The sequence below is a fragment of the Callorhinchus milii genome, unplaced genomic scaffold (assembly GCF_018977255.1).
Source record: "Callorhinchus milii isolate IMCB2004 unplaced genomic scaffold, IMCB_Cmil_1.0 Scaffold27, whole genome shotgun sequence".
Taxonomy (NCBI): domain Eukaryota; kingdom Metazoa; phylum Chordata; class Chondrichthyes; order Chimaeriformes; family Callorhinchidae; genus Callorhinchus; species Callorhinchus milii.
In genome coordinates this window covers 3,930,256-3,943,906 of record NW_024704768.1, presented here as the reverse complement: position 1 = coordinate 3,943,906, position 13,651 = coordinate 3,930,256, and the positions used below count along the sequence as shown (strand labels likewise).

The window sequence follows — 13,651 nt, the reverse complement described above, 5'->3', positions numbered from 1 at the left end:
GAGATTTTTCGAGCTAAACAGCTTTAGGGCTTTCTCAATCTATCTCGCGCTCTCTCTCTCTCTCTCTCTCTCTCTCTTCTCCCCCCTTTCTCCTCCGCCCTCCCCCCAACAGAACCAAACACACACGCAGTTCCCCCCACCTCCCCCCCCCCCCCCGCCACCGTGGTGGGAGAACGAGGGAGAGAGAGGAGAGGGAGGGAGGGAGGGAGAGGGAGGGGGAGGGAGAGGGAGGGAGGAGGAACGGTAATGTCCAGAGAGGAATTCCATCACCATTTTAGGATGTTGTTTGCGTTTCATTGCTATCGAGCAGAGGATTGAGATATCCCACCTACAGCCCTCACCCCTCCACCAACTCCCTCCCCCCCTTCTCTCCCTCTCTCCCCCCTTCTCTCCCTCTCTCCCTTCTCTCCCTCTCTCCCTCTCTCCGCGATTACCCTCACGGCTTTGTCTCGAGATTTAAGATTTAAGTTCGGGCGGAAATTCTCCCAACTCGAGTCTTCATTTGGGCGCTGTTTCCCCCACTCCCTGCCCTTCTCTCTCTGCCAGTGCGCCCGCGCGTGTCCGTGTGCGCGAGCGCGTCTGTAAGTGTGTCTGGATGTGTGTGCGTGTGCGTGTGCGTGCGTGCGCGTGAGTGTGCGTGTGAGTGTGTGTCTGTGTGAGTGTGCGTCTGTGTGCGCGAGTGAGTGAGTTGTGTGTGTGTGTGTGAGTGTGCGAGTGAGTTGTGAGTGTATGAGTGAGTGAGTGAGTTGTGTCCGTGTGCGTATGTGTCTGTGCGCGTATGTGTCTGTGTGTGTGTGCGAGTGTGTCTATGCGTGTGTGAGCGTATGCGAGTGTGCGTGTGTGTCTGTTTGTGTGTGTGTGTGTGAGTGTCTGTGTGTGTGTGTGTGCGAGTGTGTCTATGTGTGTGTGAGTGTATGCGAGTGTGCGTGTGTGTCTGTTTGTGTGTGTGTGAGTGTCTGTGTGTGTGTGTGCGAGTGTGTCTATGTGTGTGTGAGTGTATGCGAGTGTGCGTGTGTGTCTGTTTGCGTGTGGGTGTGAGTGTGAGTGTTACGTGAGTGTGTGCAATTAGGGTTCGGGAGTCTCTGACACTAATAACAATAATAATGATGACCATAATCCTTGCATTTGATAAAGCATTGTATCACGTCGTCGAGACGTCTCAAAGCGCTTCACAGACTATGCTGCAAAGTGGAGTGACTGTGCATCTTTTGCCGGGCGAAACGCGGCAGCCAATTGCGCACGGCGGCGTCCCAAGAAAAGAGTGAGCGGGGAAACAAAGCGAGAGGCTGCGCTGCGGTATCGATCGCAGACCCAGTCCTTCGGATGAGCCGTTAAACCCCTCTCATTCCCCCATCTCTCCCGCGGCCCTTAGACAAATTTCCTCATTCCGCCAACGCCCAAACAGTAACAGCAACTCTTCTGGAGTTAAAGGAACGCCCGGATTTGCTGCCCAAGGAAGCTCGAGGTCCCATCCGGTTTGCCTTCCGCTGTCTCAACGCGTTTCACGGGATACACTGTAAAGGATGCACAAATATACAGTCACTACACTGCGCGGCGTATTTCCCCCCCCCCCCCCGTGAAGCGCTTTGAGGACGTCTCGAAGGCGTGGTAAGGCGCTGGATCAAATGCGAGGATTGTTAGTATTATTATTGTTACTACTACTATTAAGCAAATCAAACTGTGCATTTTGTGGGCGAAGTGTTGTGCACTGTTTTTAAACCTTTGTTAACCGCTGTACTCGCACCTCGCAATCCCCCGACACATCGATGAATTAAATAAATAGTAATTAACAGGGAGCCATTCAGAACGAAACGTTGGCCCAGAGCTGCGATGAATCATGACCAGGGTATTTTTAACGTCTGGGTGACTGGGGCCGATGAGCACAGGAAGTATATTTACTCGCTCCGGGAATTATTTTTAGACACCGAGATTTTCTTCAGTTCTTTTAACCATTTCCGAGTCCCCGTCGGGTAGCGGTCAGAGCCCTCGCCGCGCAAGCGAGAGGGCGCGGGTTTGATTCCCGGCGGGACGGGGACAGGGCGAAACCTTAGGCAAGTTTCCTTACCCCCCCCCCCATTCCCCCCTGTGCCCGCCCCCCAACACACACACACCCCTACGTTACCCGGCAGTAACTAGGATCCCGGTTGTTACATCGCTTGGCGGATCGCTCTTCCGGGGGTAATAATCCCTTTTTAAAATGAAAAGGACAACCGTTTGGTCGGTCACTTCCACCCACGGCTGTCTGTGGGGACGTCGCAATTGGCTGCCGCGTTTCGCCCGCGAAACATACAGTCACCGCGCCTTACGGTGCGTCCCGCGAAGCGCTTTGAGACGAGGATTATGAGGTGGGGACGTTGGAACGCGAGCGGCAGATTGAACGTTAACGGGCACAGAGCTGCTGATTATTATACACACCCTGGCACCTCCCTTCCTCTCCCCCCACCACCACAACCCACCCGAGCTGCCCCCCCCCCTCCACCATCTGCACCCCGCTTTCAGCCGCTGCGCCCCCAAAAACTCTCTCCCCGTAGCCCTGTCGAGAGTTTCTGGGACCCGACGGCGCTGTGTCGTTGTATATTTTAATTCTCCTTTTTCCCTCCGAACAGTTACGGGAAAATTGTCTCCACGAAGGCCATTCTCGACAAAACAACAAACAAATGCAAAGGTACGGATGTTATCTGGCGGTGGGGGAGTGGGGCGGGTTGGGGGGGGGGATTGGGGGGGTGGGGGGGGGGGGTGGGGTTGGGGGTTGGGGGGAGAGGAATTGTTGGCCAGGACAACAAGAGAGAAGAGAGAGAGATTGGGTTCGATTCCCAGCAGGGAGAAATGTGGGGCAAGTTACCTTACTCCCCACCCCCCCACAGCCCCCCGCACCCCCCACCCCACCCCCACACCCACGCACACGCACACACGGACACGCACACGCACTCACACACACACGTCTCTGTTTCCCAGCAGTCAGTAGGGACCCATCGCTTTTCCGGGGGGTTAATAAACCCATCGAAAATAAATAACTAAATCGGTCGCTTCAATCCGCGAGTGTTTTGGGGGGGACGCTGCTGCGCGCAATTTGGCTGTGGCGTTTCGCCCGCAAAACGAGACAGTCAATTCCCTCGACGGCGGGTCCCGCGAAGCGCTTCGAGACGTCTCGAAGACGCGATCGGGCGCCCGGGTCAAACGCCAGGTCCCGTTGCTGTGATTTTGGGGCTGAAAACGAGCTCTTGCTGCGTCAGTGGTAAGGGTTAAAACACAGGCCCCTGAGGTGCGGGGAGAGCGAGAGCGAGAGAGCGAGAGAGAGAGAGCGAGAGAGCGAGAGAGAGGCTGGAAGTGATTAATGATTGCTGCTGGTAAACTCCGGGTAAACATTCCAACCCTCCAAACCAGCCCCGTCGCCTGCGGATTGGGAGTTAGGAAGGGAGCGGGAAAAGAGGGCAGTGAATTCAGTGTCCTTCACTCCTACAGACGGACCATTTCGCTGGGGTTCGGGAACTTTGAGAGGTCACCGCGAACAGCCTCGGGCCAAGCGAGAGGACCCGGGTTCGATTCCCGGGCGGTTTAGGTCAGGGCGAAACGCGTGTGCGCGCACACGCACACACGCACACACACACGCCTGTGTTTACCAGCGGTCAGTAGGAACCCGATTGGTGGATCGCTTTTCCGGGGGTAATAACCCCTTCGAAATAACAATAATGCGGTCACTCAATCCACGGCTGTTTGTGCGGACGCCGCTGTGGGCGATCGGCTGCCGCGTTTCGCCCACAAAATATACAGTCACTCCACTTCACAGCGAAGCGCTTTGAGACGTCTCGAAGACGCGATGAGGTGCCGGGTCAGACGCGAGGAATGTATCATGTAACCCATCTGTTCAGGTGGACGTCAAAGCTCAGGAACCCACGGCCTGAAAGGTTGGTTTGGAAGCAGATTCGACAGTAACTTTCGGAAGGGATTTGGATAGAGGGTCGAAAAGGAGAGTGAGAGGGACTAGTCGGTGGCTCTTCCAAAGAGCAGGCCTAGACCCGATGGGTCGAATGGCCTCCTTCTGTGCCGTAAGGTTCTCTACTAGGCTCCGGGACTCCAAACTCAAGCTGCTGGTGGTGGTCGGAGCTGCTCAGGAGCTGCAGGTTCTGAGGACAACGCTTACCCCTCTTTTTATCTCCTTGCTCCCTGGCCTCATGCGGAACGGGGGCGTTCCGAACATCGTGAGCGAGGGCTGGAGCTCTCGGGAGGGTTGTGTAAGACAGCTGCGAGTGTCAGGGGGAAGAGCGGAGGAATTGCAGTGGAAAAATGTTCGGAAACTGGGAGACTGTTGAACCATATGGAGCTCTGCCTTCCTGCTGCGTAGAGCGCTTCCTGTTGGGATTGGCTTTGGCCCACTTGCTCCTCTCTCTGCCCGAAGTCCCACAGGAATGGCGGAGCGAGAGAGAGAGAGAGAGAGAGAGGGGGGGGGGTTGGGGGGGGAACCCTGTGCTGGTCAAATAAAACCCAGGGTTCAACCACCGGCCTTCAGCTCTCCTCGTGTCTCCCTCGACCCCATTGCACCCTCTTCCTTTTATCAGCAAAACCAAAATTAAATACAAACAGTCCCCTCTCTCTCTCTCTCTCCTTCGTATGATTATTACTACTTTCTCTTCTTCCTTCCCCGCCCCCCCCCCCCCCCCCCCCCCCCCCAACCCCAACCCCAACCCCACTCCCCCTCCATCAAGTACCAGCGTCTTTCAGGAACAAACTTACCGAGGCCGAGGATGGTGGTTGTCAAACTCCACCTCCCCGCCCCCCCCCCCCAAAAAAAATATTCTTTTCTAGAGAGATATCGATGCCATTTGAATCCAACCATTTATTTTTTTTTGCTCGTGTTTGTGTTTGTGTTTGTCCAGGCTACGGGTTTGTGGACTTTGATAGCCCAGGGGCGGCTCAGAAGGCGGTGTCAGCACTGAAGGCCAGTGGGGTCCAAGCACAGATGGCAAAGGTACCAACGCACTCACTCGCACTCCTCCCATTTTGGATCCAACATTGTCCTCCGTTCGACCTATTTCACTTGCTCCCTCTCTCGCCACCCTTCCACCCCACCCCCCCCGCCCCGCCCCCCACCGAAAAATGATCCCCCCCCCCTTTATTTTTGTTCCTCTCTTGAATTCCGGGACCCCCGTCCTTGTCGAAGTACAGTTCGGAAGAAAGAACCTGCATTCTTATAGCATCAAAGCGCACACCGCTGTCTCAAAGCTACACAGTGAGGTCTGTAGCTCAGGGGGTAGACCCCTCGCCTCGTAAGCCACAGTCCATGTAGCTCAGGGGTTAGACCCCTCACCTCGCACCCCACAGCCCCTGTAGCTCAGGGGGTAGACCCCTCACCCCGCAAGTGAGAGGATCCAGGTTCGATTCCTGGGCAAGTCTAACTTCCGCCTAAACAGGGCACAGATTGGGGGGTGGGGGGGGTGGTGAGGTTTAACGTCTCATCCGTCTCAATGCAGTGCTCCCCCCCCCCACCTCCCCCCCACCCCAGCGCTGCACTGGGCCATTAGCCTAGGCTGTGTAAGCTCAGAGTCCCCGAGTGAGGGCGGTGGGGGGGTTGGGGGTGGGTTGGATGGGGCTTGAACCCACAACCTTCAGCCCAATTTAGAGGCAAGAGAGAGAGAGAGAGAGAGAGCGCGTGAGCGACTGAGAGAGAACCAGACTGACAAGTCGTGTCTGCAACAATGGTATCAGCTGTTGACCTCAGACAGATATTTGGGGAGGACAAGTTTGCGGAGCTGTGGGGAGAGCGCGGGGGTTGGTGGTGGAGGGGGGGGGGGGGTGGGGAGGGGGACAGAGCGGGATTAATTTGGACGGTTCTTTCAAAGAGCCGACATGGACAAGCTGTGCCGAATGGCCTCCTTCTGCTCTGTATCATTCCCTTATTCCACGATAGATTTCGGTGTGTGATTGCTGCTGGGAGTGAACGAAAGGGGGGGAGAGAGAGAGAGAGGATGGGATGGTGGGGTTGGGGTGGGGGGAAACCGGGGTAGAGAGAGGAGGGGGAGAGAGAGAGAGAGAGAGGAGATGGGATGGGAGGGTGGAGAACAGGGAGAGAGAGAGACGGTAAGAGAGAGGAGAGAGAGGGAGAGAGAAGGAGAGAGAGGATGGGGTGGTGGTGGAGGAGGAGGGTGGGGAGCAGGGAGAGAAGGAGGAGGGGGAGGGAGCGAGACGTGTGTTGGGGGTCACGGACATGATGTAAGACAAAAGCAGCTGTTGTTTCTCATCTACTGGATGTGTGCGTGAGCCCCAGTCCGTGACACTGGTTAATTGTTCTGCCTTTGGTCGCTCGCCAATCGCTGGGGAAAAGGAGAGCAGATTTTCCCACCGGCTCCTCGTGCCCGAAGTGAGGTATCAATTGTTCCATTGTCCCCCCCCCCCCCCCCCCCCGCTCACTCCCCCCCCGTCTTCCCCCCGGGGGTTGTCCCTCAACTGGAAGGAATCCTCCCCTTCCTCCCCCTTCTCCTTTACTCCCCTCCACACACCCCCCCCAACCCCACCATCCTCCCCCCCCCCACACCCCTCGCCCTCGTCAAAGCCGAAGTTTTCCAGTCAGGGGCCTCACTGAAGGGTCAGTCGTCAGAATGGAGTCCCTGTAGCTCAGGGGTCAGAGGACCCGGGTTCGATTCCCCCGGGTGGGTCAGGTCGGGGCGAAACATGGGGCAAGTTTCCTTACCGCCGGTGGCGCAATCGGCTGCCGCGTTCCTCCCACAAAAAAACACACACAGTCACTACGCTTTGCAGGGTATCCCGGGGAGCGCTTCGAGACGTCTCGGCGACGCGATGGGGCGCCGGGTCGAACGCCAGGATTGCTTTTACTTTACGCCCCTGAATTGACGGCCGGTTTCCCACTTCTGTGTCTCACTGTTGCGCTCGAATTCCCTAACACTGGTTTCCCGGATTCCTGAAATCCGGGGACAGAGCTCTGCATTTCCAGGAACTAATGTACTGAGAGGGAGTGAACTGTGGGCTGTTCGCACACGGCCGTGTGTGAGGACCCACTGGGTCCTGTCTTTAGCTTATAATACAATCATAGAAGCCGATAGCACAGAAGGAGGCCATTCGGCCCCTCGGGTCTGAGCCGCTCTTCGAAAGAGCCACCAACTAACCCCCACTCCACTCCCCCCCCGCTCTTACCCCAACTAACCCCCCCACCACTCTTACCCCAACGAGCCCCACTCATTCCCCCCCCCGCTCTTACCCAACGAGCCCACTCATTCCCCCCCCCGCTCTTACCCCACGAGCCCCACTCTTCCCCCCCCCCCGCTCTTACCCCAACGAGCCCCACTCACTCCCCCGCTCTTACCCCTATCCAATTCCCTTTTGAGAGCTCCTATCGAATCTGCTTCCATCAGCCTTTCAGGCCCTGCGTTCCAGACAGTAACAACTCTCCGGGTAACAAAATAAATTCCTGGGGAACACAGGAACAGGAGGAGGCCATTCAGCCCCTCGAGCCAGTTCCGCCGTTCTATTAGATCCCGGCTGAGCTGTACCTCAACTCCAATGAGTTTACGACTTTTACGCCTTTTACGACCCGGTAATAATCCCTTCAAAACCTAAATAAATGTAAGAATAAATTAATAATTGGGTCACTTCAATCCACGGCTGTTTGTGGGGGACGTCGCTGGGCCCAATCGGCTGCCGCGTTTCGCCCATAAACACACAGTCACTTCACTCTACAGTGTGTCCCGTGAAGCGCTTTGAGAACGACTCGAAGACGTGATGAGGCGCTGTGTCAAAGGCGAGGATTATTATTATTATTATTAAAGTGAATCACGAGAGGTTGAGATTGTTCAGTTATAAACCTGTGACGGCTCGAAGCGCTTCAACGGGATACACTGCAAAGTGTAGTGACTGTGCGTTTTGTGGGCAAAGTGCAGCAAGTGAGTCAGTTGGAAGTTTGTGGGTTCGAGCCCCAAAGTCGGGACTTTGAGCTGACGGTCTGAACTGAGGCTCCAGCGCAGAGGGGCGGTGGGAGAGGGGGAAAGGGGGGAGGGTGTGGGGGTGAGGGGGGGGGGGGAGAGGGGTGGGCGAGCGTGGAGCCAGCCACTGTGTGCCCAGCGAGGGGAGCGTGAGTAACCCGGGGGGATTTGTTCTCTCTCCGTAGCAACAGGAACAAGACCCCACCAACCTGTACATCTCTAACCTGCCACTCAGCATGGACGAACAGGAGCTTCAGAACCTGCTGAAGCCCTTTGGGCAGGTCATCTCCACCAGGGTGCTGAGGGACGCCAGCGGGAGCAGCCGAGGGGTGGGCTTTGCCAGGTGAGCCGCCATCGCAAACCGCCCCCCCCCCACCGCCACCAAACTCCCCACCCCTCCTCCCGCCCTCATCGCTGGTCAGACCTCTCTGCCCCCACCCCAACCCTTTGGAATTCCATCCCACTGTCCCTTTGGCCTCGCTCCCTCCCTCCCTCCCTCCATCGCCTCCTTTCGAGACTCGTCTCAGGACCTTACCCTTCCACCAAAAGCGCCTTCGGTCACCCACTCTCCTAACCAGCCCCCCCCCACCCCCCACCCCCCCACCCCCACTCTCTCTTCGAACTCAAAGGTCTAACTATGCAACAACAACTTGCATTTATACAGCGCCAACGGTTCAAAAACAACAACAACAATAATAAATTGGTCACTGAAAGCCACGGCTATTTGTCGACCACGAAATACAGTCACTACATCGGACAGTGTGTTCTGCGAAGCGCTTCGAGACGTCTCGACGGCGTGATAAGGCGCTGTGTCAGTTATTATTATTATTATTATATGACCGCTCGGCCTTGTGCCTCTGCGTTCAACCTGGTCCCGAATTTTGTTTCTCTCACAGGATGGAATCGACGGAGAAATGTGAGGCAATCATTACTCATTTCAATGGGAAGTTCATTAAGCTGCCACCAGGTGTCCCTAGTGAGTATCTCCCCACCCCCCCCCCAAATCTGGGGCTCTTTGAGCTCACCGTCCAGGTTGACGCTCCAGCATTATGTTGGGGGGGGTGGGGGGGCGGTGGGGGGAGCGCTGCCTAGTCAGGGACGCTAAACCTCACTCCCCGTCCGTGCCTACGGAGCGAGAGACCAATTTTATTTAGGGGGTGGGGGGGGTATTGTCAGCCAGGCCATTGGGGGAGAGAGAGAGGTTGGGGTGAGGGGTGTGGGGGGGGGGGGGAGTCGAGGGGATAGAGAGAGAGAGAGAGCAAGGGTGGGGAGGGCGAGAGAGAGAGAGGGGGGTAGGGGAGGGAGAGAGGGAGAGAGAAAGGGGGTGGGGGGAGAGAGGGGGTGCGCGGGGAGGTGTGGGGGGGGGGATCGATGGGGATCGATGTGGTGTGACCGCTCTCTCTCCCTCCCTCCCTCTCTCTCTCTCTCCCCTCGCTGAAGCTCCCCTGGAACCTTTGCTGTGTAAGTTCGCAGATGGAGGCCAGAAAAAGAGACAGAATCAGAACAAGTACCTACAGAACGGGAGGTTGTGGCCCAGAGATGGAGATCCGGTAAAGGCGTGCGGCTCCGAGGCGCACACACACGCACGCGCGCACGCGCACACACGCGCACGAGCTCACACACACTCGCACACTCGCTCGCTCGCGCTCGCACAGGAACCAGAGCGAGTTTTGTTGACGCGCTCTTTGTCTCTCCACGTCAGGGTGGGATGACACTGACTTACGACCCCACAACAGCTTTGCAAAACGAGTAAGTATTTCCCCATCCCCATCCCAATCCCAAACCCCATCCCAATTCCCATCCCAATCCCCATCCCCAATCCCCATCCCAATCCCCATCCCAAACCCCATCCCAATCCCAATCCCAAACCGCATCCCAAACCCCATCCCGATCCCCATCCCGATCTCCATCCCGATCCCCATCCCAATTCCCATCCCAAACCCCATCCCAATCCCCATCCCCATCCCATTCCGCTATCTTTGTTAAAATTGTTTAATCAGGACATCGGGAGAGAAACTTCCTTCTTCTCCTCCCGTCTCCAGGTTCCCTTAAGCCTTGGACTGTCAAGGTGGGGGTTGGAGAGGAGGGTTGGGGGGGGGGGGGGGAAGCGGATAAACACCTAAATTGTAACGGATAGGGAGCGGTCGGGGGGATGGGGTGGGGGGGCGGGCAGGTGGGGTGAGAGTTGGGGGGGGGGGGGAATCCCAGGGAAATGGGACTTACAAGAGTCAACACAAAGACGCTGACGTAGAGAGAAAAACAATGAAGAGTAAGTAGCGACACTCCAGACCTAATGATATCATTAATAATAATAATAATAATAATAATAATCACGTCTTCGAGACGTCTCAAAGCGCTTCACGGGACACACCGTAAAGTGGAGTGACTGTGTGTTTCGGGAGCGAAACGATATTGATATTATCTGAATGAGGCCTTTCTCTCTCTCTCTCTCTCTCTCGCTTTCCATCTGTAGTTTTTATTCCAACCCGTACAGTATTGCTGCCAACAGGATGATCGCTCAGACGTCAATCTCACCGTATCTCACGTCTCCTATGTCTTCTTACCAGGTAAGTGCATAGACCCTCGTGAGATTGTCCTCCCTGGAGCCGAGAAGGTTAAAAAAGGGGAGATTTAATCGAGGCGTTCCAAATTATGAGGGGTTTCGATAAGAGTAGATAGGGGGAGAAACTGTTTCCTCTGGCGGGCGGGAGGGCGGGAGGGCGAGCGGGCGGGCGGGCGGGGGCATTCGGGCGGGAGGGCGGGTGGGTGGGCGGACGGGTCAGGAACCAGAGGACACGGACTTATCATAATTGCCAAAAGAACCCAAGGAGAGACCAGACCAGGGGGTATTTTTTGACCCCACGAGCCAGGCTGCTCCAAGCCAAATGTGGAAGATAAAAGCAAGTTAAAACGAAGCTCAGTCGCGACCCCCCCATCTCTCTCTCTCTCTCTCTCTCTCTCTCTCTGTCTCTCTCTCTCTGTCACTCCCAGGTTCACAGCCCCTCGTGGATGCATCACCAATCGTACCTAATGCAGCCAATGGTAAGTTTGACTCTCCTCTCGCCTTTGCTTTGCTATTTATGGACCGGAATCCCAGAATCTTCCAGCATTGAAGGAGGCCATTCGACCCATCGGGCCTTTGACGGCTCTTTGGTCCCATTTGCACCCCCCCCCCCCCCGCTCCCGCCCCAACCACACTCTCCCCAAATCCTTGCAAATGTTTGGTCTACAAGTACCTCCCTCCTTCCCTCCCTCACCTCCTCTTCGTCCAAACCCGCCATCGGTCACCCTCCTACCCCCCACCCCCACCCCCCCCCCCGCCCTCCAGCCCCTCCCAATCCCAACCCCTGACTGTTGCTGTTGTTGTTGTTGTTGCTGTTGTAGGGAACGGTAATAGCGCCCACAATGGATCACACGATGTCTCTGCAGCCCACGTCCATCATGGGACCATTAACACAGCAGCTCAATCACCTCTCGCTGAGCAACACAGGGACGGTGAGCGCTGCTTACACAGCCAACGCCCTGGGCTCCTGGGGAAAGGTGAGAGCAAACCGATGGCCTCGACCTCCCGGGGGGGTGGGGGGGGTGGGGGGATGGGGGATGTGGGGGGGGCTTTTTCTTCCCTGACCGCAACAATCCTCTCAGTTCGCACGTCAGCACGTCCTCGAGACGTCGCCAAGTGGTTTGCGGGACGAACACACGCACAGTAAAGCATCTGTTTGTGAGTGCGTGTGAGTCTGTGCGAGTGTGAGTGTGTCAGTCTGTAGCTGTGAGGGTCAGTTACGCCCTAACCATCTCCTCGATTCCCCTCCAGTACCTACCGACCACGCAGACTATGCAAGGGGCATTTATTCCCCAATACAGCCCGTTGCCTCCTAACAGCGTTTCTGTCGAGGTAAGACATCGGCAATCAATAATAACTATTTATATTCACTGCTGAAGGCACAGACGCCCGAGGAAGGGACGGAGGGAGGGAGGGAGGAGGGAGGGAGACAGACAGACAGACAAGACAGTGAAAACAGAAAGTGTTGATTCTTTCTGAAGCAAATGAGATCGATTTCTGTTCGAAAATAATCTCTGTGTACGGACGGGGGGAGACCGCGCACAGTTTGGGGGACACGCACACCACATGTTAAAGCGAGTGGCGGGATGGAGGGCGGAAGGTAAACTGGATGCACCTTCTGCTTCTTTGGTCCGGCAATACATTTACGCGACAATACATTTCATCCCAACCCCTTTATTATTAAATAATAATAATAATAATTTGGTCGCTTCAACCCCCGGCTGTGTGTGTGCGGGGGACGCTGCTGTGCGCAATTAGCTGCCGAGTTTCGCCCACAAAAAGTGTATCTCGTGAAGCGCTTTGAGACGTCTCGAAGACGCGATGAGGCGCCGGGTCAAATGCGAGGATTTTTATTATTATTATTATCTTCCAATTTGATCAATTGTACCTTTTTTTTTGTTGCCGTGAACAGGAACCTAACGGCCAGCACCAGCAGGTTACAATGGAGACGTCCTCTGAACATGCAACGTATTCCTACCAGCACAACAAATAAAACTTCAGGTAGGAACCAACGCTCGTGGGCGCGAGCCGGCGAGAGCCAAGGCTTGCGTGGGGGGGCTCGGGGGGGAGGTGGGGGGCTGGTGGGGGGAGCTCAGAGCGTGCGTGGGGGGGGGGGGTAAACTGCTGGAGTGGAACCGGCTAACACCACGGAGATTGCTGTTGACGTCCCGTGAAGCGCTTTGAGACGTCTCGAAGACGTGATGAGGCGCTGATCAAACGAAATTATTGTTATTATTATTTTTATTATGGGAAGTGTTATCAATTGACAATTTTTGTGTTTCTTCCTTTCATTCCCCCCCTCTCTCTCTCTCGCTCCCTCATTCCCTCTACCTCTTTCTCTCTCTCTCCTCCCTCCCTCCCTCCCTCACTCCCTTTCTACCTTCCTCTCTTCCACACCTCTCTTTTCTCCCCAGTTGTGTGAGTCGCGAGCGAGCAAGAGGGAAGAGAGAGAGGGAGAGAGAGAGAGAGAGAGAGAGAGACGGAGACAGCTTTTCTGATGCAGCGAGGGCGCAAAACGAGTCTGCTCCGGAGAGAGAGAGAGAGAGAGAGAGAAAGCGAGAAAGAGAGAGAGAGAGAAAAAAAGAAAAAAATGCGGTAAAGAAAAACCAAAAAAAAGAGCAAAAGGAGCGAGAGAAAGCGAGAGAAAGAGAGAGAGAACATTTTTGCACAAGATGTGAAACAACCACAAAAAAAAGAGTTTCCCCCCTTTCCCCCCCACCTCTCTCCCACCGCCCCACCCCTCCCTCCCCCACCTCTCTCCCCCGCCCACCCCTCCCTCCCCCCCCCCCCCCCCCGCCCCCACCTTACAGATGTAAGATGTTCGTTCGACAGAGAAAGAAAAGAGCTATTTTGATATATATATAAAAAAAAAACTTTCTATAATAACAGACTTTTATCAAAAAAAAAAGAAAAAACCCGGTGGCTGCATCTGTGGAAAAGACATTTATTTTGATACAGGATTTAAAAAAAAAAAGCTTATTTTTTTGGAGAGTGCAACTGAGAAGAGAAGGTCCTTATTTAAAACATTCGAAGCCTCGCAGACGGTGAGAGACGTCGCACGAAACCGATGTCTTCTTAGGTTCCTTAGCGTTTGTTTGCGCGCGCGCGAGAGAGAGAGAGAGAGCGCGCGTGGGAGAGCGTGTGCGCGTGTACGAGT

At 55.5% G+C, this 13,651-nt stretch overlaps 1 protein-coding gene across 1 annotated transcript in view; it reads left to right on the top strand.

The window, feature by feature from the left end:
• Positions 1–13,065, top strand: part of LOC103173727 (RNA-binding motif, single-stranded-interacting protein 2) — a gene marked incomplete at its 5' end in the record, with an annotated part of 14,789 nt that extends 1,724 nt beyond the window's left edge. The window contains 12 exon segments of the mRNA XM_042344364.1: positions 2,607–2,665; positions 4,875–4,966; positions 8,117–8,274; positions 8,828–8,907; positions 9,372–9,481; positions 9,634–9,680; positions 10,405–10,498; positions 10,923–10,973; positions 11,316–11,471; positions 11,746–11,826; positions 12,407–12,495; positions 12,909–13,065. Of these exon segments, the coding sequence (XP_042200298.1) occupies positions 2,607–2,665; positions 4,875–4,966; positions 8,117–8,274; positions 8,828–8,907; positions 9,372–9,481; positions 9,634–9,680; positions 10,405–10,498; positions 10,923–10,973; positions 11,316–11,471; positions 11,746–11,826; positions 12,407–12,487 (1,009 nt within the window).
• Between the last annotated feature and the right edge of the window lie 586 nt (positions 13,066–13,651).